The following is a 27,746-nucleotide window of genomic DNA, read 5'->3' on the forward strand; positions in this document are numbered from 1 at the left end:
AGGTTACGAACGTCCGGGTTATGAAAAACTCGTACTTACAAATGGGCTGTTCCCCAATTCACTCGTGTGCATGAATATATATGCATATATACCTCATATATGCTAAATAAGCATCTTAAATACCTGTTCTGCCTTGCGTACAAATTCGTCTCATGGGCAGTCGCAGGTAACAGAACTCTAACCTGGGGACTGCCTATATTCCAGTTAAAAGCAAGGGCACTAAGGGTGGGGGCAGCCAGCCTTGGATAAATGAAATCAAGGAAGGTGTCAAACTAAAAGCTCATGTGTTCATAGACGCAAGAGCAGTGGGAAACCAGAAGATTGGGAAACATTTAAGAAGCAACATGGGGCATGTCATGTGATGGTGTAGCATCAGGTTGGAGAACCTAGCTCTCCTGAAAACACCCTAAAGACGTCTCCAAAGCAAAAGTCGCTGCTGGCTCAAAAAAAACCAGCAAAAACTACAATACGATGGAGAAGCGGCCTACCTTGCAGAATGCGTAAAATGGGAGTAGCGCTGGAAGGAAGCAGATCCAAACTACTTCAAGAAAAAGAAAGAGAAGAATCAAATTCTAGTGATTCTGAGGAGGTTGTACAATAAGAAGAAGAATTGAAGAAGAATCAGAAAGTGCCAGCAGACAGCTAAAAGTTACAAAAGGTAAAACTGTTACCCTAAATATTCATGTATAATGCATTGTGTAAAATGTGACCCCCCCCCAACATTTTTGAGGGAAAAATTTTACCCCCGTGAATAATGCAACCCCCCTACTTTGAGCTTGAATTTCAGTTCAAAATATTTTTGCATTATACTCGAATATTTACGGTAAGTCTTTGAGTATGTATGATTTAGATAGGCAAATGAAGGAAATAAAGCAAATTGGAGCTTTAATGTTAAAATCAGCAGCTAGAACTAAACATGTAGAGGAAGTATTAGGGAATGTGCAAAAAAGATTTGAAGAGTTAAAGGAATTGAAATTGATTCAATTAAAGATCAGATGGAGATTATCCAAATTAATTTTATCACTGTATTATTACCATCATATGGCCCAAAAATTGGATGCTTTAGAACATTTTAATAGAAGAAATAATTTAAAAAATGTTGGACTTAAAGGGGATGGAGAAGATATCAGACAATTTTTGCCACGTCAGATCCCGCAAAGTCTTGGAGTCAAAGAATTTCATAGAGATATTGAGATAGAAAGAGCACATCGAGCTTTGAGACCTCGACCACAAACAGATCAAAAGCCATGTCCAACACTGGTTAAATTCCTTCATGATCAAGAAAGGGAGAAGATTTTGGAACTCGCAGCAAAACAAGCAAAGGGACAACAAAGACCTTTAGAATATAATGGAAATAAGATCTTTTTCTCTCCAGATACAAGTTTTGAACTATTGAAGAAAGGAATTTAATCCAATTAAAAATGTGGAAATAAGGTTATGCCTTTGCTTTAAAATATCCAGCAACTCTGAAGGTTTTTGTTCCAGGAGGCCAAAACAAGTTCTTTGTTGAACCAAAGGCGGCTAAACAGTGTGCTAACTCTATCAGACATTCGTGGTGAAGAGGGGATGAGCGCTGAGCAGCAGAGTGCAATTTGAAGGATATTTTGAACAGTAATATCTGTAACTGATAAAGGGTGACCTGTTTGTTTAGGTAAATAAAATGTAACAACATCTTCAGGTGAGCCAAGAGGGAGGGGCTGATAGCTGCCAATTCAAGTGTGCATTTGTGGCACAAGCCAGTGCCCGTAACATGGAGGAAAATAATGTTGTTTATCTGTATAACAACATTAGCAGGGATCTCTATATTTTTATTTTACTATCTTTACAAGGTTTCCTTTCTTTACATTTGGAATAGTTAATAACAGTAGTGTTAACTATGATAAAGAAGTAGAACTACGAGTTGGAAGAGATGAGATATGAGTGAGATGGTATTATCATAATATTTAATGGGTGAAATGGCAAATTTTGCAAGTATTAATAGGATTAAAATCCAATTAAAAAGGAAAAAATAATGGTATATGAAAAAGATGAAAGTGGATTTTGCTTTTTTAGAAGAGACACATTTAACTGAAGCTGAACATCAAAAATTCAAAAGAGATTGGGTAGGATATGTTGCAGCACTTTCATTTAATTCCAAGGCTAGAGGGATAGCAATTTTGATTAATAAAAACCTTCCAGTTAAAATATAAAGTATTATTACAGATCCAGTAGTTAGATATATAATAGTACATCATTGTCAAGTTATTTTTCTGAATTTTAGACTTATTTGAATATATATGCACCAAATTTAGATGATGAGAAATTTGTACAAGAAACATTTTTGAATTTAGCAAATATCAATTAAAATGTATCAATAGGTGGAGACTATAATTTTTGTCTTGACTCATTGTTGGATAGATCTGGGAGAAATGTTATTAAAAGTAAAGCTGCCAAAATTACTGAGTCCTTAATGAAAGATACATGATTAATAGATATCTTCTTCTTCTTCTCTCTCTTTGGCTTGGCTTCGCGGACGAAGATTTATGGAGGGGTAATGTCCAGGTCAGCTGCAGGCTCGTTTGTGGCTGACAAGTCCGATGCGGGACAGGCAGACATGGCTGCAGTGGTTGCAAGGGAAAATTGGTGGGTGGGGGTTGGGTGTTGGGTTTTTCCTCCTTTGTCTTTTGTCAGTGAGGTGGGCTCTGCGGTCTTCTTCAAAGGAGGTTGCTGCCCGCCGAACTGTGAGGCACAAAGATGCACGGTTTGAGGCGATATCAGCCCACTGGCAGTGGTCAATGTGGCAGGCACCAAGAGATTTCTTTAGGCAGTCCTTGTACCTCTTCTTTGGTGCACCTCTGTCTTGGTGGCCATTGGAGAGCTCGCCATATAACACAATCTTGGGAAGGCGATGGTCCTCCATTCTGGAGACGTGACCTCCCCAGCGCAGTTGGATCTTCAGCAGCGTGGATTCGATGCTGTCGGCCTCTGCCATCTTGAGTACTTCGATGTTAGGGATGAAGTCGCTCCAATAAATGTTGAGGATGGAGCGGAGACAACGCTGGTAAAAGCGTTCTAGGAGCCGTAGGTGATGCCGGTAAAGGACCCATGATTCGGAGCTGAACAGGAGTGTGAGTATGACAACGGCTCTGTATACGGTAATCTTTGTGAGGTTTTTCAGTTGGTTGTTTTTCCAGACTCTTTTAGTGTAGTCTTCCAAAGGCACTATTTGCCTTGGCGAGTCTGTTGTCTATCTCGTTGTCGATCCTTGCATTCGATGAAATGGTGCAGCCGAGATAGGTAACTGGTTGACCGCTTTGTTCGCCCGATGGAGATGTGGGGGGTCTGGTAGTCATGGTGGGGAGCTGGCTGATGGAGGACCTCAGTTTTCTTCAGGCTGACTTCCAGGCCAAACATTTTGGCAGTTTCCGCAAAACAGGACGTCAAGCGCTGAAGAGCTGGCTATGAATGGGCAACTAAAGCGGCATAATCTGCAAAGAGTAGTTCGCGGACAAGTTGCTCTTGTGCCTTGGTGTGAGCTTGCAGGCGCCTCAGATTGAAGAGACTGCCATCCGTGCGGTACCGGATATAGACAGCATCTTCATTGTTGAGGTCTTTCATGGCTTGTTTCAGCATGAAAAGATTGAAAAGAGGGTTGGTGCGAGAACGCAGCCTTGCTTCACGCCATTGTTAATGGAGAAGGGTTCAGAGAGCTCATTGCTGTATCTGACCCGACCTTGTTGGTTTTCGTGCAGTTGGATAACCATGTTGAGGAACTTTGGGGGGCATCCGAGGTGCTCTAGTATTTGCCAAAGCCCTTTCCTGCTCACGGTGTCGAAAGCTTTGGTGAGGTCAACAAAGGTGATGTAGAGTCCTTTGTTTTGTTCTCTGCACTTTTCTTGGAGCTGTCTGAGGGCAAAGACCATGTCAGTAGTTCCTCTGCTTGCGCGAAAGCCGCACTGTGATTCTGGGAGAACATTCTCGGCGACACTAGGTATTATTCTATTTAGGAGAATCCTAGCGAAGATTTTGCCTGCAATGGAGAGCAGCGTGATTCACCTGTAGTTTGAGCAGTCTGATTTCTCGCCTTTGTTTTTGTACAGGGTTATGATGATGGCATCACGAAGGTCCTGAGGCAGCTTTCCTTGGTCCCAGCAGAGCTTGAAAAACTCATGCAGTTTGGCATGCAGAGTTTTGCCGCCAGCCTTCCAGACCTCTGGGGGGGATTCCATCCATACCTGCTGCTTTGCCACTTTTCAGTTGTTCCATTGCCTTATATGTCTCTTCCCGGGTGAGGACCTCATCTAGCTCTAGCCTTAGGGGCTGTTGAGGGAGCTGGAGCAGGGCGGATTCTTGGACTGAGCGGTTGGCACTGAAAAGAGATTGGAAGTGTTCTGACCATTGGTTGAGGATGGAGATCTTGTCGCTGAGGAGGACTTTGCCGCCTGAGCTGCGCAGCGGGCTTTGGACTTGGGGTGAGGGGGCGTACACAGCCTTTAGAGCCTCATAAAAACCCCTGAAGTCGCCAATGTCCTCACTGAGCTGGGTTCGTTTGGCGAGGCTAGTCCACCACTCATTTTGGATCTCCCGGAGTTTGCGCTGAAGATGGCTGCATGCGCAACGGAAGGCTCGTTTCTTCTCTGGCCAGGTTGGCTTTGCAAGGTGAGCCTGGTGGGCAGCTCGCTTCTTTGCCAGCAGCTCCTGGATTTCCTGGTTGTTTTCGTCGAACCAGTCCTTGTTTTTCCTGGAGGAGAAGCCCAGTACCTCTTCAGTGGATTGCAGTATGGTAGTCTTCAGCTGATCCGAGAAGGTTTTAGGGATTATATGGAGGAGAATTCATCCAAAAGAAAGGGATTATTCTTTTTATTTGAAAAGGCATGACTCTTACTCCAGTATTGATTTTTCTTAATATTGGCACAATTCCAGGGAAGAATAAAAAAAACGAGTATAAAACAAAAATTTTATCAAACCACTCACCTTTATTTTTAGCAATATCAATAGAAGATTGAGAGTAACTATCTTATAAATGGAGATTTAATTCTATGTTGTTAAAAAGGAAGGATTTTTGTGAATTTATGGAAAATCAAATACGGATATTTTTTGAAATTAATTCCAATTTAATAATGAACATTTGTTTTATGGGATGCCATAAAAGCATATTTAAGAGGCCAAATAATAAAGTTATACATCTAAGATTTAAAAAAAATACAAGCAAGGAGCAGAACAACTTTAATAGAAAGAAATTACATAAACAATAAAATAAAGAAAAAGAATGTTAATAAATAAGAAATTAAAGTATAATACTTTCCAAACATAAAATAGAAAGAAATATAATGAGAACTAGGCAAAGATATTATGAATACAAAGTTCTTGCATGGTCATTAATAACAGAACAACTATCTAGAACAATTATTGCAGCCAAAAAAAATCAAATTGGATTACTTATAAATCACAATAAATGAAAAATTTAAGAGTTTTATTTAAAAAAATTATCAGACAGAATTGTTAAAATATAACAATAAAATAGAAGAATTTTTGTCTCAAATAAATTTAGCAAAATTAAATACAGAAGATCAAAGAGTACTGGCCACTCCATTTACTCAAAAGGAGGTTAAAGAAGCATTGGGCTCATTACAAAATAATAAGTCTCTGGGAGAAGATAATTTTCCCCCTGAATTTTATAAAGCATTTAAAGATTTATTAATCTCTCCATTTATGGGAGTATTAGAACAGGTGGGAGAGACAAATGATTTACCAGAATCATTTAAGACAGCAATAATCAGTGATTCCGATAAAAAAGGGAAGGATCCTTTGAAACCATCATCATATAGACCTATTATATTGCTAAATGCTGATTATATTATTTAAAATGTTAGCAAATAGAATGGCAAAATATTTACCTAAATTAATAAATATGGATCAAAATGATATTGTTAAAAGAATGAAATTAGCAGATAATGTAACAAACTTAATGAGTATAATACATTTTTCAATATTTTATTTAAAATTTTAAAGCACAATAAAATCAATAATGAATTTTATATTCACACTCATATATTCACACACACACACACACACACACACACACACACACACACACACACACACACACACACACACACACACACACACACACACACACACACACACACACACGTGATATATACTAATCCCTCCCTCCTCCCACCCTACCATCCACCTCCCCCACAATACCCCTAAGAAAGAAAGGAGATTATAAATGAATATACATTCAAATCAACTGCCATGAAACTGAGAACCACCATTAGGACAAGCTATTGTGAGTTTAAATTTTCAAACCAATTTGTTATAAATACAAGCTCCATATTTTCAGAAAGAAATGGTAAATGTTCCAGGGTACACGTCCTTTAGAAATGACAGAAAGTTAAGAAGAGGAGGTGGGGTAGCTCTGTTGGTAAGAAATGAGATTCAGGCGTTTGAAAGGAAGGACATTGAAACAGGTGAGGTAGAGTCTGTTTGGATTGAATTAAGAAATTGCAAGGGCAAGAGGAATATAATGGGGGTCATTTACAGGCCTCCGAAAAGTAGCTCAGATATCGGTAGTAGTATAAATCAGGAATTAAGAGTGGCATGTCAAAGTGGTAGCAATACGGTAGTTATGGGGGACTTCAACATGAAGGTGGACTGGGATAATCAGACGGGGGCAGGAACACAAGAGAGCGAGTTTATAGAATGTCTACGAGATACTTTCTTGGAACAGCTAGTGGAGGAACCTACCAGGGGGAAGTCGATTCTGGACTGGGTGCTGTGCAGCGACGCAGACTTAATAAGTGACCATGATGTAGGGGAGCCATTAGGGAATAGTGACCATGGTATGGTTACTTTTAAGCTGCAATTAGAAAGGGAAATGGAAAGGAAGTCGGAAGCATCTATACTTCAGTTAAATAAAGGGAATTTTGCAGCTATGAGGGAGGAGCTATCCAAAATAAAATGGGAAGATACACTAGCTGGGAGGACAACTGGGGAAAAATGGCAGGTTTTTATGGACATTTTTCACAGGATTCAGGACAAATTTATTCCAAAGTGGAGGAAAGGCTCTAGGAGATGCAAATGGCAGCCCTGGCTAACTAAGGAAATCAAGTGCATTATCAAGTCCAAAGGGAGTAATTATAAGATAGCGAAGAGGAGTGGGAAATTAGAGGGTTGGGAAACCTTCAAAGAACATCAGAGGGTAACTAAGAAAGCCATAAGAGACGGGAAAATGAAGTACGGGAGGAAATTAGCTTTTTTAAGTATGTGAAGAGGAAGAACTTGGTTCGGTCTAAAATTGGCCCTTTGAAAATGGGCAAGGGTGAAATTATTACCGGAAACAAGGAGATGGCAGAGGAATTTAACAAATACTTTGCAACTGTCTTCACCAAGGAGGATATAGGTTATAGTCAGTTAGGGGGTAGTGGTCATGCGGTACCAAGAGACTTGGGGAACTTTACTGGGGAGGTAGGGGATCTAATGGATATCCGGATCCAGAAGCAGGAGGTTATGAGTAAATTGTTGGGACTGAGGGCTGATAAATCCCCAGGGCCTGATGGGCTGCATCCTAGGGTGCTTAAAGAGGTGGCTACGGAAATTGTGGAGGCACTGGTCGACATTTTCCAAAGTTCCATAGATTCCGGGGAGGTCCCTGAGGATTGGAGAGTGGCTGATGCGGTGCCGCTTTTTAAGAAAGGAGGGAGGGAGAAAACGGGAAATTATAGACCGGTTAGCCTGACATCAGTGGTGGGGAAGATATTGGAGTCCATCATAAAAGGAGAAATAGCAGAACACTTAGTCAGTAATAATAGTATAAGGGCTTGTCAGCATGGATTCCTTAAGGGTAAGTCATGCTTGACTAACCTTCTGGAATTTTTTGAGGATGTGACAAAGAGGGTGGACTCGGGAGAGCCAGTGGATGTGGTGTATTTGGACTTCCAGAAGGCCTTTGATAAGGTACCGCACGGGAGTTTAGTGGGCAAGATCAGGGAGCATGGTATTGGAGGTAAGGTGCTGACATGGATAGGAAATTGGTTAAGAGATAGGAAACAAAGGGTTGGAGTAAATGGGTCTTTTTCAGAATGGCAGGATGTGACGAGTGGAGTGCCTCAGGGATCGGTGTTGGGTCCTCAGTTGTTTGTAATTTATGTTAATGATTTGGATGAGGGGATTATAAATAACATGAGCAAATTTGCAGATGACACTAAACTGGGTGGCGGTGTGGGGTGTGAGGAGGATGTAAGGAAAATGCAGAGGGACTTGGACAGGCTGGAGGAGTGGGCGGCTAAATGGAAGATGAATTTCAATGTGAACAAATGTGAGGTTATTCATTTTGGGGAAAGTAATAGGAAAGCTGAGTATTATTTAAATGGAGACAAGCTAGGGAGTGGGGAAGTGCAAATGGATCTGGGTGTACTTGTTCACCGGTCACTGAAGGCTAGCATGCAGGTTCAGAAAGCTGTGAAGAAGGCAAATGGAATGTTGGCTTTCATAAAGAGGGGATTGGAGTATAGGAACAGAGACGCCCTTCTGCAGTTATACAGGGCCCTAGTGAGACCCCACCTGAGTATTGCGTCCAGTTCTGGTCTCCAAACTTGAGGAAGGACATACTAGCTATAGAGGGTGTGCAGCGCAGATTTACAAGGTTAGTTCCAGGGATGGCAGGGTTGTCATATGCAGCAAGGCTAGAAAAACTGGACTTGTATCCATTGGAGTTTAGAAGGATGAGGGGGGACATGATTGAGGTATACAAAATCATCAGGGGGATAGACAAGGTGAAGTCTGATTATTTGTTCCCAATGATGGGGGAGATGAGGACTAGAGGGCATAGTTTAAGAATACAGGGTAGGCCCTTTAGGACGGAGATGAGAAAGCATTTTTTTACCCAGAGAAGTGTGAATCTGTGGAATGCTCTGCCACAGAGGGTGGTAGAGGCGGATTCGCTGACTATGTTCAAAAGAGAGTTAGATAAGACTCTTGTGGGTAACGGAGTTAAGGGTTATGGGGATAAGGCTGGAAAGGGGTACTGATGGTAATGATCAGCCATGATCTAAAATGGCGGTGCTGGCCCGACGGGCCAAATGGCCTACTCCAGCTCCTATTGTCTATTGTCTATTTATCACATAAATTAGAAGTTATTTTTTGAGGAATACAAAATCTCATTTCAGTATGCTATCTCTGCATCCCCGTCTATATCAGACTTCCAAGTAATAGCTATACATTTCCTTGAAACAGTTAAAACCAATCATAAAAATTCAAATTGATACATGGTTAACCTTAATATTTAAAATAAACATTTTAATATTTCCTAATAAAAATAACTGTGTCGAATGGAAATTTAACCTCTAACACTTTCTCTAAAAATACTTCAATTTGTATCCAAAATAACTTAACCTGAATACACTGCCAAGTGGAAAAAAACTATTTCTTTAATGACATCTAAAACATAATTCTGAGGAAATTAAATTAAATCTTTAAAAATTTTTTTGAGGTGTTAAATATAATTGCTGTAAAAATTATATTCTACTAATCTGTATCTTATATTAATAATTTTAGTCATATTATCTTTACATAACATTCTTCAATCATCTTTATCTATTGTTCTACCCAAATCATTTTCCCACTTTAATCTTGATTTATGAATATCTTATTTTGGCATTTTCCTTTGAAGTAGTTTATACATTTCTGAAATAAATTTATTAATACCTCCTTTTAGTAAGTAAAATGTCTAACTCAGATTGTCTAGATAATCTTAAACTTTGACCTAATTTATCAATTTAAAAAGTTTTAACTTGATAATAACAAAAAAGTTATTATTTGGAACATTATATTCTTCTTTCATTCATTTGAAAAGAAATAAAATAACCAGCTTCAAAGCAGGAAGACGAGGGTTCAAAGATGGATAAATCAACATGGATGGAGCAGGACTCGGCTCAGGACCAAAGAGGAAGAGTTTCTGAACATGGTGGGCTTTATAGTACTGTAAGATGGAGGGTCTGGCCCAGGTCATCACTAGGTCATTAAAGGGGCCAATGGTCAGGTATGTTTTAATAGGGAGGCAGAGTCCAACTTTGATTGGCAGGTGATGCAACTTCCAATTAGTTCCAGACTCCGAGGTCATCATTTTTCAGACTGACAGGTCACATGACCCTCCATAATCCACACTACAGTAGGGATGACCAGAATTAGGGGACATAGCATCAAGATTCAAGGTTGTAAATTTAGGACATAGATGAGGAGGAACTGCTTTTCCCAGAGGATGGTGAATCTGCAGAATTCACTGCTCATTGAAGGTAACCTCAGTAAATATATTGAAGACAAATTTGAATAGATTTCTACAGAGTAAGGGAATTAAGGGATAAGGGGAAAATGCAAGTTGGTGGAGATGAGCTTATCATCAGATCAGCCATGATCACATTGAATGGTGGAGCAGGCTTGATGGGCTGGATGACCTACTCCTGTTCCCATTTGTTATGCTCTTATGTTCTTTCCCAAACCCTCTTCAGCAGGCATTGAAAGCAAGTTACTACAGACACAAGGGATTTCACTCAACACTGCAGACCACTCAACACTGCAGACCACTCAACACTGCAGACCACTCAACACTGCAGACCACTCAACACTGCAGACCACTCAACACTGCAGACCACTCAACACTGCAGACCACTCAACACTGCAGACCACTCAACACTGCAGACCACTCAACACTGCAGACCACTCAACTGATTCTGGATCAGCTTTCTCAATAACAAGTATTTTTATGTTAAATATTCCAATTAACAAGGCTTGTGTATAAACAAATTAGCAAAACTTGGCATTTAGGAACAGGAAACCTAATACGACACCTCAAAAGTGCTTTGTAAATTTCCACAAAATTATAGAGTTTAAATTGAACGGTCTCATTTTAAACACAAATTACAAAAGCATTAAAACCTACTTCATTCAAAATGCATCAACTTAAAATTCTAACTTATTGTAGCTAAATTTTTTAAGATGGAGACATTAAAATGAGATCCCTGAACAAATGGGAACAGTAGCTGAGATTGTAAGACCAGCAGGAATTTACCCACACTTGCCACTTCCCACCAAGCAAGGTTTGAATTTTACTGGCAGGGTTTACCAATTGGTAGTAATTTTCAGACCTGGCTCAACCTCTGATAAAGCAAAACATACAATAAGATTGTGAGCAAGGAGGAGGACGGCAAACAAGCAACAGAAAAATGCATGCTTGCCAAACAATAGCTTAGCTGCCATCAGAATTTTGAATATCTGCAACATTCAAAATTCATCAGAAAGATTCAATAATTAAAATCTTGAGAACAGTAAAAATGTAAAACCTAATAATCAAATCAGTATATTATACCTTAAGTTTTCCCTTTACTAACATGAATGATGTAAATGTTTAGCTACATAGGATTACAAGGATTTCTAAAGGGGTACTGAAATGTTCAATATCAGAACCCATTTGTAAGAAAACTCTCATTTTATTGACCAAACACAGTCTTCAGGCATGAAATATTGTTTGCATGCAAATCTCAAAATTATTCAGTGATGTTTCAAAACATTTGTAAAAAATATCCTGGGAAATTTTGAACCATCAAATTTATTAACAATGCAAAAAAAGATTCTGCCTATGGTTAATGCTGGTAAAACAAATAATTCTAACCTACTCAAAGAACATCACAAACCTGATACTTTCTTTGTTTGGCATACACCAGTTAATGCACAGGAACAATGGCCAATAGCATTTAGATACATTAAAAAGCTGACAAATGAGCATAAAGTGAATGCTCGGGAGAAAATAGTTTGTCATTATATACGTAGTAGTTAAAACATTTGAACAATTACCTTGTGACGAAGGATAGGTGCTTTGGAGAGCTTCAGAAAGGTTGCATGGGGCTTAAATTCTTTGCGATCTTCAATATTCACACCAAATTCTCTAAATAATATTTCAACAGATTCTGTCAAAAAAAAATCGAGAGAGCACACATTTTTTGTCAGAAATGCAGTTAGAGTGGATGTGTAATTTGGTGCAAGACAGCTGCACCCACCAATAGCAGCTTGTTGAATGGCTGACAACTACCAAAAGTCAATGAAGTAGGGCCAAAGACCATTTCAAAAGCCCACAACTGAAAGCACGGACAAAACTACTGCTTCACTGTTTTGTCAGAGAAAAAGATATAAATCAATGCTTCAAGCACCTTTGAAGAAATACAACTCCAGCAGCATTTTGTATTGTACAGAGAACCTCAAGGCCATGCCTTCTGCTGTGTGCGCATCTGATGCATGCCTCAACCACACATCCATCCCATCAAACAATTCCTGCCCACTTGCTCAAGAGTTCCCACTCAAGGCCTCATCAACCACCTCAAGTAGAATGGAAGCAGGTCAGGCTCAATCATAACGAACTGTCCAAGATCATCACCATTGCCTTTTGTGTCACAAGATCACCAACCAATAGAACTAACTCTGATATAATTGATACAAGAGGAGCAGACATTAAAAGTGCAACTGATATTAAAAAAATACCTGGGGAGAAAGATGTCCAATAACTGGAAATAGTGGTACATATCTAGAATGACCAAAGATGATCATTTGAAACAAGAACATAAGCAGGTGTTTGCAAAAAGGTGATGAAATTATTGGAGATTGATAAAGGTTGAATATATAATAAAACAAAAAATAATCAATATCCTTTATAACAAAATAATGCTTTGGCTACATCTGGACAGTACACATACAGTCTGCGTCCTAAATGAAGAATTTACCAGCCCTTTAAAATATTACACTTATTCTGAGAGAATTAGGAATAAATAAAATCAAGTGAAATAAGAAAGTCTGCAGAAAGTGATTGTGGTAAATACACAAAAGTGCTGGAGAAGCTTTCTCCATCACTTGCGTATATATTAGAAATAATAGGCCTTTTTATGGTGAAACACCACATTATAGCTGGCTCAATTTTTTTTATTTAAAAAAGGCGATTTTACCTTTTATGGTGATGACCTACAAGATGGATCCCATGGTGCCTTTATACAGAGCTGAGTCGGGAGCCAGCTTCCAGAGCTGAAGGAGGTGGGGCAAGTGGTGCAGCAGCGCCGCCTGCCACCGTGACATCAAACTTACATGCCGAGAGAGGAAAGCAGCCTATACTCGAAAATGGCGATCAAAGAGCAAGTAAGAGTGCTGGTGGAGATCTGTGCAAGCAGACGGAGGACTCAGGCAGATCTCCTGTGCAGCATAATAGGCTCCATTAACCATCTGGTTTTTTTTAATTTGCGCTCCTGGGTCGTGGGCTGATGGCATCAATTGCAACTATCAGCCCTCTCCTTTGTAGCCAATTTCAAAAGCATTCCTTTTACGGAGGAGGTGGAGCGACTTCACTCCTCCTCTATGTGTACCCCCCCCCTTGGCAGATGGAAGCTGGAGCAAGTTCAAGCAGCCTTCAGACCTTTTATGGAGGTAAGTGCAGGGAGAATATCTGTCTTTACAATTCCTTCCCCCCCCTATAAAAGGTCCTAATGAAATAGTTTCTCCCCCCCCCCACCAAAAGAATAAACGCGGAGAATTCTATTGGATTAACCTACATACTAAAACTCTACAATGAAGGGACACACAAGTCTTTTGTACTTCGAAGATACATTTTGTATTTAATCTGGTAAAACAGCCTTCATATCAGAAGGAATTCTACCAGCTAACATTTTGATAAAATAAAAGGCAATGATCACTAGGAAATGTTGAAGATGGATTTGCTTACACTTCTATTTGGAGATTATGAGATGGTTAATGAGGGCTTAAGAGGAAAGTATTTCCAAACTGTTTCTGTAGTTTTAACATTATCAAAACAAAGTTTGATTCAAACTTGGAGTAACCCACTTGGCATAATAGGCCAGTTCCACCAGTTCATAAGATTGTGGCTGTTCCAATTTCAACTTTCCTGTGAACCCGCCAAAGCCTTCAATCCCCTTGCTCTTCAAGAATCCATCTACTTCTGCCTTCAAAGTGTTCAAAAGCCACACTTTCACTTTTCCTAATGTCTCAAGGATTCATGACCTTCAGAAAATTGCCTTATTCTTTACTTAAATTTACAACCACTCTCAGAGTTCCAAATTCTCCCACAATGAGAAATATCAACTCTGGATCCACTGTGCCATGTCCTCTCTCACTCTTCATATACAAGCTAAGCCTATCCAATTTTTCCTCAAAAGGCAGCCCACCTATTTATAATATTAATTGAGTGCCTTGTTTTAAAATCTTTAATAGTAATGTTTACTCTTTTCTCCATATCAGATGTCAAGTTAAATGGCTTGTAATTTCTCTCAACTTCCTTTCTGAAGAAAAGAATTTCATTTGTAATTTTCAATCTAATGGAATATTTAAGATATCTAGGAAATGTTTGAAAATTGAAATAAAAATATCAATCTCATTGCCAAGATATAAAAGATGATGTTCACAAGGATCTGAAGACTCCACATCCTACAGATCCAGAAATTTACTTGGTACCACTGCCCCAGTGACATTAATTTCTGCCATTTCCCTTTTATTACCAAGTGACAGCTATTTCTCTCTTTCTGGAATCTCACTTGTATCCTTCACAGTAATGAGACTTCAAATGTTTTTTCTCAATTTCCCTTATTAATTATATTTATTTCAGACCAACATTCATGTTTTTTTTTTAATCTAGAAACTGTTCCCTGCAAGCTCGATATTGTACTCCTATGTTTTTCTTCCTTATTAATCTTTAGGTTATTGGCTGCTCTTTTTATATTCTTTGAGCTTTGGAACTACAGGGTGTGACTAGTCTTTCAACATCTAGTTTTGATCTTGCCTTTTTTCCTGAAGGGTGGGTCCTTCCCTTGAAATATTATTTTCTCATTGAAATTCATCTATTTTGTATATTCTGCAACAAAAACCTGAAATGATTTCCATTAAATCTTTTCTGACTAAATACCCTAACAAATTTGCCAATTCATTTTATAAGTTCTGCTTTAAGCCTTCATGGTTGGATTTATTTAAGCTTTAATACCAAATTTTGATTCATTCTTCGCTTCCTCAAATTGAATATAGAATTGAATGATCTTTACTACCTCATGAACCCTTCACAATATAGTCATTAATTAATCATATTTAATTGCTTAATACCATGGATTATATTCTGGTTGGCACCAAAACATGCTGTTGCAAAGAACTATACTTGTCACATGAAACAGAGGCTACCTGTGCACATCTGTTTCTTCCAGTTTATTTTAATCTTAAAAGCCTCTGTGATCATCTCTGTATAATTGATAAACTCCTATTATTTCTTTCAAACTCTGCCCTACTATAACTGAACTTAACTGTCAAATATTTCTCATCTTCTGCAAACCACTTTTAATTTTTATGTTATTTAATTCGGAGATGCAACATGGTAACAGACTCTTTTTGCCCCCCCCACCCTGAGCTCATACTGCCCAAAGACATCCATGAGACCAATCAAGTTACTAACCCTATACATCTTTGGAATGTGGGAAGAAACTGGAAGACCCAGAGAAAACTCATGCAGGCACAGGGAGAACATGCAAACTCCTTACAGACAGCACCAGATTCAAACCCAGCTTGCTGGTGCTGTAATTGCATTCTGTTGAGCGCTACACTAACTGTGCCACCCATTTTACATCCTTGTTTCCTAAATTTAGATCATTCTCCTCTTGTGTGAACCCCATGATCATTTATATTTACTTGGCTTCTTATTATTCCCAAATGTCATGGGTGCTGCAGGCCCAAATCTATGTCATCATGAACCATATCTCAGTAATGGCTCATAGATTAATTTTTTTATTTGTACTCTCAGTTCAATTGAAGTAGATAGCATTCAAAACCAAAGTTTTCCATTTTCTCCATTGTTTTTAAAACCTCTAGCATTATCAACAGATTCATTGAACCCAGACTATCAAGAAGGTGCCTGGTTTGATGCCTGGTATACACCTTATTGATGCACCTCAAAATTATGAATAATTTAGAATTAGCCTCAGATTATAGTGTAAGACTCTAGGAACAAAAGAATGGGGGAGAGGAGGGGTGGTAGTGGTGGGCAGCAGGAAGAAAGACCAAGTAATCTTTGCTTTATGTCCAAACAGAACCCTTCAAAATTGCAAAGCATTTCGACTGAAAAAATCTGCCATCGCTCCCACCCCTGTTTACAGGAAGTCACCTAAAGAGAGTAAATTCTTGAGAGTAAGCCAAGAGGCAATAGAAAATAGAACTATATTTAAATCTGTAATTTGCACTACTCCACTGGAGTAGGTCATTAGCTCACACCATACACATCCACCAAGAATGGCCAACAAGAAAGAGGTCAAACCAAGGCCTGTCCATGGACTTCCTGTCCATGGGGTCACCAATATTGCAGCACAAATAAGGAGCAGAGGTGGGGAAAGGCTCAAAGAAGTTTGATAAAGTTTAGAAGTGTTTTAAAATCTACAGCAAATGTCAGAGAAACCGGTTTAGTTCTGGCTACACTGATAAGTGAAGAAACAGAAAGAATAAGAGGACCCTTTATGGCAGGATCTCTCAATGAAGGACTCAGTTAAATGTGAGCAATACATGAGTTAAGTCACAGACACTATGATCCGAAGTGAAAATTACTTTTTTCTTATTAGAAATGTTATTGATCGAGCTATACCAAAATGTGGCACTTTGCGTTGCCCATTTTCTTACCAGTACACCATATGACCCATACCAGCTTACTTTCATCTTTGGCAAGACCATACATACAGCAGTGTTATTTAGCCCAAATAATCTGATACTGCATCATGACATGGGGGATGAATGCTGGCCTGGAACTCACATGCCTTCTTTAAAACAGTTAGCTGCAATTTGTGAACCTACTTAGTGGTAAATGGGCTATTGAATTGGAGTCTTATCTGAAAGCTAGCAACTCTGATAGTAAAGCAGACATTTTGTTCTTTACAGGTGTTAGCCTAGGTCATGTGTCAATTCCCTGGAGTGGAAGCACTCTCCTCTCTGCTCCAAAGAGGGTAATTGGCATTCTGATCCAGATTCCACTGCACCTTTTTTTCTGTAAATAAAATCAGCTGCATGCAGTATCTAGCTGCAAAATTCACTTTGTTCTTTTATGTTGTTGAACCAATTAATGCTAAGTAATTGGGAAATGTATTAACCAATTTTTTTTCCTAATGAAAAACTAAAAAGACAGAATGCATGCAACCTCCAACTTACATGAGCCAGCTCTGCTTGCACAAGCTATACAAATATTAGGCTGTCTAAATCTCCTATCCATACTGTTACAACATGCTTCTGGAAAGGTCCAGCACTTCAGTTTGCCAACTCATCTTTGTAAGTTATGTAGGTAAATAATTATTCTAAATAAGTTAACAATAATAAAATCATGCATCAAATCCATCAGTAAATTTTGTACTGACCTGCCACTGCTCGGAGTCTAGATATTACTTCATTGCTCATTTCTTCTGACAATTTTGCAAACAGAATTTGATCCTTAAATTGCCCTATTCCTTGGAATAGTAGGGATAGAGGTTTTCCCTTGAGAATAGCATCCACTTTGCTTTTGCATTGATGTAATGCTGTCACAGCTCTGGGAAGTGAAAAACATTGGAGGATAAATGTTTAATTTGCAGATGTAGTACTTTGCTCTTCTCAGTCACTTAATATTAATAAATATGCAAATTTTGATAGCCTATTTATATAGGCTATTGGTCAGAATCTGGAAATGCCAAAATCCTCTGTATTCAAAGAAGCCAAGCAAATTGGTTAGTATTTGGACAGAAGATTGCCTAGCAATTGCAAATGTACGACCTCCTGCCGAGGAACCATTAATAAAGCAGAAACAAGTTGCAGCATCTAAGGTACTTGACATTCAATTTAAATATCTCTTTTCATCTTTTATCACCTTACCATATTTGCATAAACTGCTGAAAATCAAAGCGAGAAATTTTATTTGGCCTGCAGCGGCTCCTACTGCTGGAGAGGTTACGCTCAAAGAGGAGATGCACACTACGTGAGTGAATTGAACACTGGTTTATTGTGATGGCATATCTGCTTGTAAAGGGCTCAGAAGCCCATCTCTGACATCATCATGCCACCTGACCAGTGGCATTATGAACCGCTTCCTGAGATTGGTTGTTTAGTGCTATCTGGGAAGTGGCTAGTCAGTGAGCCCCTCTCATCCCCGGGTGTGGATACTTCCCTAGCTCCACCCAATTGGAAGCCATGGCCAGTCCATCAGAGTGGGGCGCTGCAGCCACGCGCTGCTGAGTTGGGCACCGACTTCGAAGGGCGTAGCCCATCTCATCCAGCTGTGTAGGCCGCAGGCTCCTGGTGTTGGGTCACCACTTCGGGCATGGTGCATTCAGCAACTCACTACAGGAACACCCCCAGAATTGGCGCTAGGTGAGGCCTTGTGCTTGGGAGGCCTGCCCCTTCAGTGTGGGCATCATGGATCAGGTGGACAGAGACAAGGAATGCCAACTTGAGCTGGTCCAGGGTTAAAGTCCCATTTCTCTCCCCAATATCCAAAAGACATGTTGACCCGTTGTGTTATACAACCTTGTATGGGCCTTTGTAAAGTCTCTGTAGTGGTGGTCTGTACCCCACATCTGACAAATACATATTTACAAGTCTCAAGTTCTTAAGGTACGAATGTCACCTGTGATACATGCTGATTTGACTGTGTCAGGAGAAGTGTGCCCCAGGCAGTCCCACAGGTGGGACAAGGCAGCCACAGAGAAATCATTCCCAGTGTCTTTGGCAGCCAGGAATTTCTCCGGACTCACTAATGGTGTGCTGTACACCATTTTGGCTGCAGAAACCTCTAGGTCCTCTTTAGGAGCAGCCTGGATCCCCAGGAGTACCCACGGGAGCTCATCCATCCAGTTAGGGCCATTGAGTCTGGCCATGAGAGCTGCTTTAAGATGTCAATGCAATCGCTCCACCAAACCATTGGCCTCAGGGTGGTAAGCCGTGGTATGGTGGAGTTGATAACCCAGCGTATTAGTGAGATTAGACCAGAGGCCGGAGGTAAATTGGAAGCCCGTCTGAGGTTATATGCTCTGGAACCCCGACCCTTGCCACCCAGTTGTACAGGAGATCCTTGGTGCACATTTCCGTAGAGGTCTCTGGCAAAGTGATGGCTTCCAGCCATCTGGTCGACCTGTCTACTAGGGTCAGCACCTCTGAATATTGGTAGGGGACCCATCAGATCTATGTGGTTAAAATGACTGTGGGGGGGGGAGGGGGGGGGGGGGCTTTAGTGTGGGTAAGAATTTTCGAGGTCTGGCACCATGTGCAATTCCTGGCTCACTGGCTGACCTTTTTGCGGAGGCCATGCCAGACAAATTGACTAGCAACCATTTTGATGGTCATTTTAATGGCAGGATGTGCCAGGTTATTCATGGCCTCGAAAATGTGCATCCTCCAGATAGTGGGAATGATGGGCCGAGGCTTTCCTGTAGACATGTCGCACAGGACAGTCTGCTCCCCAGGGCCAAGCCGTACGTCCTCCAACTGGAGGCCAGTAATCGCAGTGCGATATACGTCAATGTCCTTGTCTGCTGCCTGTGCTTCAGCCAGAACCTTATAGTCAATGCTAGATGTTGAAGTGTGTCCCACCTGTAATGTGGGACGTGACAAGGCATCGGCCACCACATTGGATTTTCCCACAATATGCTGAATGTCAGTAGAAAATTCTGAAATAAAAGAAATGTGCCTTTGATGCCTGGCTGACCACAGGTCAGAAACCTTAGTGAAGGCAAAAGTGATGGGCTTGTGCTCTGTAAAAATTTGAAACTTCCTGCCCTCAAGGAAGTATCTAAAATGTCTGATTGCCAGGTACAATGCCAGAAGTTCTCTATCAAAAGCACTATATTTTAGTTCAGGCACCTGCAAATGTCTATTGAAAAATACAAGAGGTTGCCAGTGTCCACTCACCTACTGTTCTAAGACTCCCCCCACTGCTGTATCAGAAGCGTTCACTGTGAGAGCGGCGGGGGCATCAGCTTTAGGGTGTATCAGGAGGGCAGCATTTGCCAGGGCATTTTTTGTTGCCTGGAATGCATTGGATGCCTCTTGGTTCCACGAAATCACCTTCTTCATATTGGTCATAAGGGACAATAAAAGTTTCATGGTGCAAGCCACCCTGGCAGGAAACTGCAGTGAAAATTCACCATGATGGCAAACTCTTGTAGTCCCCTTACTGTTGCAGGTTTGGGGAATGCTCAAATGGCCTTCAGCTTGTCGGTTAGTTGTTCAGCCCTGTGGCAGTCGATCCTGTGACCTAAAAAGTCAATTGAGTCCTTGCTGAACTGGCATTTTGCTGGATTAATTGTTAGACCAAACTCACTCAATCTGTGGCTCAACAGTCTGATGTGAGCAGCATGTTCGACGTGGTCATGGCTTGTAATCAGAATGTCATCGAAGTAGGTGAACACAAACTTCAAATCCCTGACCACAGCATCCATAAGGCTTTGAAAGGTCTGTGCGGTGTTTTTTTTTAAAAAAAAAGGTCAAAGGGCTTTCTGAGAAATTCAAACAGCCCAAATGGTGTAATAATGGCAGTCTTTGTGATATCCTTAGGGTGGACGGGGATCTGATGATAGCCACAGATTAAGTCAATTTTGGAAAATATCCGTACCCCCTGCATGTTTGCAGAAAAGTCCTGAATATGGAGGAAGGGGTATCTATCTGGCATGGTGGCTTCATTTAGCTGGTGGTTGTCCCCACATGGTCTCCAACCCCCTGATACCTTAGAGTCCATGTGGAGGGGGGAGGCCCAGGGGCATTGGAGCAGTGGACAATGCAGAGTCTTTTAAAAAAGACTCCTCCTTGGTGAGGTTGAGTTTATCTGGCAGGAGGTGGCATCCTCTGGCAAGAAGTGGGAGGCCTTTAGTGAGGATGTGATGCCTTACTCCATGCTCAGGCTCAGTGTGACATCGCGATGGAGGGGAACTCAGCTAGAATCTTAGCACACTCATTGCTTGGACTTGCTACCTAGTGTAGGTGGGGAGCTGTCAGTTTAGTGCCTTCTGAAAGGTCTTTGCGTGTACTTGCCGGCGGCCCTCGATGTAGACTAGGAGGAAGTTGGTCCTCAGGAAGTCTGCCCCAAGGTGAGGCTGGTGGATGGCTGCTAAGACAAATCGCCAAGTGAAACGGTGGTTGCAGAAATGGAGGGGGATAGTACGGGTGCTGCAAGTCTGTATTGAAGAGTTATTGGCAGCTTGACACCTGCGCCCTGACTTCCGGTGGCGTGCATTGGAGGTGAAGAGGGGGAGGACGCAGACCTCAGCCCTGGTGTCAACCAGGAAGCGTCGGCCTGACACTATATCCTGGATGTGGAAAAGGCTATTGTGTAGGCAAGCCTCCACAACCACTAACGACAGCCGACATTGGTGTTTCCCGGGAACCCACAGGGTGATTGGCACCAGTGGGCCTCAATACCCCATCACTGATGGTAGAAGCAATACAACTCACCGGGATTTGCAGGCTTGGAGGAAGACTTTCTGGTCGGTCTGTTGAGCGGGTCCTCGGGTAACCTCACCAGGAAAATTTGCTCAAATGGAGCACAAGGGGTATGGGATGAGGCTGTCCCCCAAACCGTCCATGTGTAGCAGACGGACAGTGCACTCACGCTGTAAAAGCCTGAAAGCTTGGGTTAGTAGCTCCTTGATGACCTGATACTTCCCTTGTTCCGGAGATTTCTAGAGGAAGTCAGTAATGCATGCTGCCCTATCCTGCTCGAGGGTGCCGACCACATAGTAGAAGCGGGTGTCATGGCTGTGATGTTCCGTATGGCGAACTGTACCTCAGCTTGCTGGAACCACACCCGTGCCAGTGATATCCAGAAGCTGAGCAGCTTCAATGAGACCATGTTGATTGCAGGCTGGTCACTCATTCTTCAGGTCCACGATGCGATTTGGACCAGTCGGGGTCACCACTGTAGCGGCTGCTACTGCAGGAGAGGTTACACTCAAAGAAGAGACACACACTACGGGAGTGAATTCAACACCATTGATTGTGTTGGCAACTCTGCTTATAAAGGGCTCTGAAGCCCATCTCTGATGTCATCATGCCACCCAACTGGTGGCATTAAAATCCGCTTCCTGGGATTGGTTGTTTAGTGCTACCTGGGGAGTGGCCAATCAGTGAGCCTCTCTCATCCCCAGGTGTGGCTGCTGCTTGCCAGCCCATTGGAGTGGGGCGCTGCAGCCGTGTATTGCCGAGTCAAGCACCGACTTTGAAGAAAATAACCTGTCTTAGCCAGCTGTGTAGGCTGCAGGCTCCTGGTGATATGTCGCTGCTTCGGGCATGGCACGTTCAGCGGTCCACTACAAGCCCCTTCCTCAATGTCACAAAGCACAGAACAATAATTTGAGGGTTTTTTTTTATTTTAAATTCAAAAAAATCCCAAAGTGAAAACGTCTCTTTAAAAAAAAAAATCAAATAAATAAACACAAGAGAATGGTAGATATACAAAGAAGCAAATATAAAATTAATCTCTTGTTTAAAAAAAGAGCAAGACAGAAACCAGGAAACTATAGGCCAGTTAGCTGAATTTAAACTTAAATTTAAAAAAATATTTATAGCATGGTAGAAGCCAATTACACCCAAATGAAGATCCAACTCCATAAGTTTTGGAGGGTGGGAGGAAAGTGGACCACCAGGGGAAAAGACCCACGCAGACAAACAAACTCCTTACAGATAGTGCTGGATTCAAACCCAGGTTGTTGGCGCTATAATAGTGTCATGCTAACCGGTGCACTAACTGTGCTGCCCACACTTCACTGTTGGTGAAATGTTGACAAATTTCTGTTCAGGAAAATAGTACAAGTGTCATGGCAAGTTTGCATGGTTTAGTTGTGTAAATAGTTTGAAAGTGCAATAACGTTAAACTTCTACAATTATTGTAAATGTCAAAATATTGCATGACACTAGTTTTTTTTCTGTCATCCATTTATTGTTTTGTATATGGAAAGATAGAACTTTTTTTTTTCACACTGTGGACCATATTAACCAAAATACACACAAACATTTCCCTCTTGAATAGACACAGTGTCATTTTCTCCCCTTTTCCCCCTCCCTCCCTCCTTCCCACCCCGCTCCAAACCCATTAAATGTTCAACATATACAATACAATGAACCCATTAAACAATGTCATCAAACAATGAAAATATTAGTGGATGTCAAGCAAGTATGGGAAGTGAAAGGGAACAGTATGGGAGAAAAGTGTATGCCCCAGAAAATAAATTCATTTTACCTACTTTTCTACTTCAGCTGGTGTATTTAAGTGAACAACAGCAATGGTCAAGTGCATTCGTCCAACGGGAACTATAGCAGGAAGCAACTTGGGTTCTTTGGTCACCACTAGTTCTTGAACACCTTCAATTCTGTCCAAGATCTGAGGAGCATGGAAAGGGGGAAAATAAAACATCATCATGCCAAGAGAAATTAAAATTTTAAGTCAGGTTTGGTTCAAATAAACAGTGAATGAACTTCATAAAATAAAGCTCAAAAGTAGGATATGAATGATCCAACACCTCTCAAGGTCAGGAATAACAATAAAAGATTCAATGGTTTCTAACAAAGAGAAAAACAAATGTTACTTTCCTCTGTCACTTCAATGTTACTGAAATGCAGATGGATGTACAGACTAGAACATTTTCCCCAAGTATGGTATTACGAAAGTATTTCCTGATCTTTGTGTTGAAGTATCAAGGATTCAACACCAATTAAAACAGATTTTATTCTTTTCAGTAAGCACACATACATTCAATATATTAAAGGAGCACAAAGCAGCTGTTATGTGCAATATTTAAACATTCTGCATTTTGTCTAATGCAATCATTTCAAGAAAATGGACTGTAGAATGGATATTGGGACAACACTACATCCAGCCAGCATGGAGATGATTATGTTCTTCTTGCCAATCAAAGCTTTAGTACATTAAACTTTCTTCCACTGTTTGCATTTTTTTGAAGAAATGGGTTTAATGTTTGTTTACTTCAAGATTCCTTTATTGTCATGTAATTAAAAAGTGTAATATTACACAGAATTTGCTTTTGTCTGCAATAAGGCAGACAGAATCACCATTGACTAAAGCTGCCTCCTGCAGTGGCTCTTTCAGTCAGAGAGGCAAAAGAGAATCTCCTCAGAGTCCCCAAGTGCCTGTGGATTCACCTGCAGCCACACAGAGCCCAGTGCAAACCATCAGCACTCCGAGCTCCAGATCCAAACCTCTGACAAGATCAGGAAACCTTCAGCTCTCAAGGCACACTCCCACATCCTGGTTCCAATACCTGGTACCCCTTCAGCAGTCTGCTGGTTGGTGTGAATCCCTTGACTGCAGTCACCGGCAACCTGCAGCCTGTGTGGGCTCTTCACCTCAAGTCACCAATGGCCTTCCACCTGTGTGTATTTCAGCTGCAGAACCCGATTTGTCCGTTGCTATGGTCGCTGTTCCCTGGGACCTCAACCTGAGTAGCCAATACCCTACCACCCGTGTGTTCTTTATCTGCAGAACCACTCACAGGTTTACCGCCATAGTCACGATCCCGTGGGTCTCCTCTGGTCTTCTCAAACAGGGGGTGTACTCGCTGTTTTATGGCATCCTGCATCAGTTCTCTGCTGCCCCAGAGTCTGCAACCCCTTGTCACTCCTGCCAATCATAGGCGATGCCACCTTGAGCGCAGAGCCCAGAGTCACAGAATTTTTAAATAAAACCATTGTCGGCTTCATTAACTGGCTATTTAAAAGAGTACGGAGCTGATGGCAGTTGGACTAAGCGGCTGAACCTCACAGGAGTGCTGGTCCTTTGTCCCCTGCTCTCCGCTGGTCCTTTGTCCCCTGCTCTCCGCTGGTCCTTTGTCCCCCTGCTCTCCGCTGGTCCTTTGTCCCCCTGCTCTCCGCTGGTCCTTTGTCCCCTGCTCTCCGCTGGTCCTTTGTCCCCTGCTCTCCGCTGGTCCTTTGTCCCCTGCTCTCCGCTGGTCCTTTGTCCCCTGCTCTCCGCTGGTCCTTTGTCCCCTGCTCTCCGCTGGTCCTTTGTCCCCTGCTCTCCGCTGGTCCTTTGTCCCCTGCTCTCCGCTGGTCCTTTGTCCCCTGCTCTCCGCTGGTCCTTTGTCCCCTGCTCTCCGCTGGTCCTTTGTCCCCTGCTCTCCGCTGGTCCTTTGTCCCCTGCTCTCCGCTGGTCCTTTGTCCCCTGCTCTCCGCTGGTCCTTTGTCCCCTGCTCTCCGCTGGTCCTTTGTCCCCTGCTCTCCGCTGGTCCTTTGTCCCCTGCTCTCCGCTGGTCCTTTGTCCCCTGCTCTCCGCTGGTCCTTTGTCCCCTGCTCTCCGCTGGTCCTTTGTCCCCTGCTCTCCGCTGGTCCTTTGTCCCCTGCTCTCCGCTGGTCCTTTGTCCCCTGCTCTCCGCTGGTCCTTTGTCCCCTGCTCTCCGCTGGTCCTTTGTCCCCTGCTCTCCGCTGGTCCTTTGTCCCCTGCTCTCCGCTGGTCCTTTGTCCCCTGCTCTCCGCTGGTCCTTTGTCCCCTGCTCTCCGCTGGTCCTTTGTCCCCTGCTCTCCGCTGGTCCTTTGTCCCCTGCTCTCCGCTGGTCCTTTGTCCCCTGCTCTCCGCTGGTCCTTTGTCCCCTGCTCTCCGCTGGTCCTTTGTCCCCTGCTCTCCGCTGGTCCTTTGTCCCCTGCTCTCCGCTGGTCCTTTGTCCCCTGCTCTCCGCTGGTCCTTTGTCCCCTGCTCTCCGCTGGTCCTTTGTCCCCTGCTCTCCGCTGGTCCTTTGTCCCCTGCTCTCCGCTGGTCCTTTGTCCCCTGCTCTCCGCTGGTCCGCACCAGAGGCAGCACTGCTATTACAGCAGTTCTGGTAGAGCTGCCATTTTCCTCTTGGTCATACTCCCTATCCCACCTCAAATGCTGGAGAGCAAAACAATTTGATGCCAAATTTAGTCCATCAAGTCTGCCAATCATGAGCTGATCTATTTTCAAACTCCGCCCCAATTGCCCAGACTGCTCCCATATCCTTTGATGCCCTTGCTAATCAATAACCCATCAATCTCTGCCTTAAATACATCCTACGTTTTGGCCTCCATGACTGCCTGTGGCAACAAATTCCACAGATTCAACAGCCTCTGACTAAAGAAATTGCTCCACATCCCTGAACTGTGAACATATTTTCATGGCAATCTTAGATCAAGCTGCATCGATTAAACTTACTGAAAAAAGCGTGTGGTTAGAAAAGTTGATTTCTTTTTTCAAAAAGTTTATTTTAGAAAGTAACTCGACAAAGAAACAAAGAGCCAATTTGCAGCTATCAATCACAATAAAATCCTCGAGTCTTTCCCACCTAAGCTTTCACAATATTAAGACCAGAAGACAGAAGAGCAGAAATAGGCTATTGAATCCATCATCCTGTCCTTCAGTCATGAGCTGATCCATTTTCCCACTCAGCCCCACTGCCCAGCCTTCTCCACATAACCTTTAATGCCCTGGCTAATCAATAACTTTTTAATCTCCGTTTTCAATACACCTAAACCGTCAGAGGCCACAAATTCCAGATTACCACCCTCTGGCTGAAGACGTTCCTATGCATCTCTGTTCTAAGCGAACACCCTTCAATCCTGAAGTTGTGCCCTTTTGTCCTCCATGGGAAACAACCTTAACATCAACTCTGTCCCTTTTCCCACTCACTCTGGTCCTTTCCTCTTTCATCCTCATTTCCCCTGAGGATTCTCTCCCAACTTCTTAAGTTCCAAATGGTTTCCTTTACTACTATTGTTACATTTCTTATCAGATACCAGCACCGGCAGCCTTTGTCCGACCTACCCCACTATACAACTCATCTTCTTCCATCTTACTGTCTTGCTTCTCTCTTACTCAATCTAGCATCTATCAGCCAATTGCCTGTCTGTCATCTATCACCTCTCCCTGGTCACCAATCCTTTCCCTCCCACCCTGACCTCATGATACCAACTCTCTCTCCTCCACACTCTATTCTGATGAAGGTTTCTGCCCCACAACGTTGAGAATTATGATGCTGCTTCCAGTAGATGGTGTTGTTGCAAAATACTTTAGCTTAGCTTCATGAATTTGTCATGGAAAAATGGAGTCCGTACCCAGAGAAGAAATTTTTCACTGACAGAAGACAATGAAAGGAAATTTCTCCAAGTTTGTTTCTGGATTAGCAGTATAAAGACATGGATCTGGATCCCATCGGGCAAATGAGAAAACTGATGCACTTCTAAGGATGCCACCTAGAAATAGGAGGGAGCCAAGTGACGATATAAGGCAGTACTAGGTGATGGTGGAAAGAAAAGCCAGCAGAGGTGGCAAGGGTAGTTTTAACCTTTTAAACAGAGAGGCATTGGAGGTGGAGAGCACATGGAACTGTGTCATGGTGTACCCAGAAGGACAAGGATGATTAATTTGTAGGACAACACCCATGCAAGGGCAGATGCCAATGTTGTGGGAAATGCAGAAACCATAGTTGCTGGATTCAAACAACGTCACTTTTCATCATCATCCTTCACTTCATATATTAACTGTATTGTGCTTTAAATAAACAGATAGCAAATGTTATAATCCATTTCTCTACCATGATGACCCTCATTTGAATGAATGGCTCCAATCAATGGATTAATGACTGTACAAGGCAATTCAATGCTCATAAACAAGTAACATTAAAAGACAAATTAAACAGTTAACCACAACCCAGAATAATGAGATTAGTTGATCATTACAACATCTTAGCCACTATACAAGATAAAGAACTGCTGGT

General features: G+C 42.0%; 1 protein-coding gene across 1 annotated transcript in view; it reads right to left on the reverse strand.

The window, feature by feature from the left end:
• Positions 1 to 27,746, reverse strand: part of LOC138755331 (A-kinase anchor protein 7-like) — a 73,106-nt gene that overhangs the window by 20,564 nt on the left and 24,796 nt on the right. The window contains exons 4-6 of the mRNA XM_069921120.1: positions 23,250 to 23,386; positions 17,403 to 17,572; positions 11,833 to 11,945 (exon numbers count right to left, since the gene is read on the reverse strand). Coding sequence (XP_069777221.1) covers positions 11,833 to 11,945; positions 17,403 to 17,572; positions 23,250 to 23,386 — 420 coding nt within the window. The remainder of the gene's footprint in view (positions 1 to 11,832; positions 11,946 to 17,402; positions 17,573 to 23,249; positions 23,387 to 27,746) is intronic.

The sequence above is a fragment of the Narcine bancroftii genome, chromosome 2, assembly GCF_036971445.1.
Source record: "Narcine bancroftii isolate sNarBan1 chromosome 2, sNarBan1.hap1, whole genome shotgun sequence".
Classification (NCBI taxonomy): Eukaryota; Metazoa; Chordata; class Chondrichthyes; order Torpediniformes; family Narcinidae; genus Narcine; species Narcine bancroftii.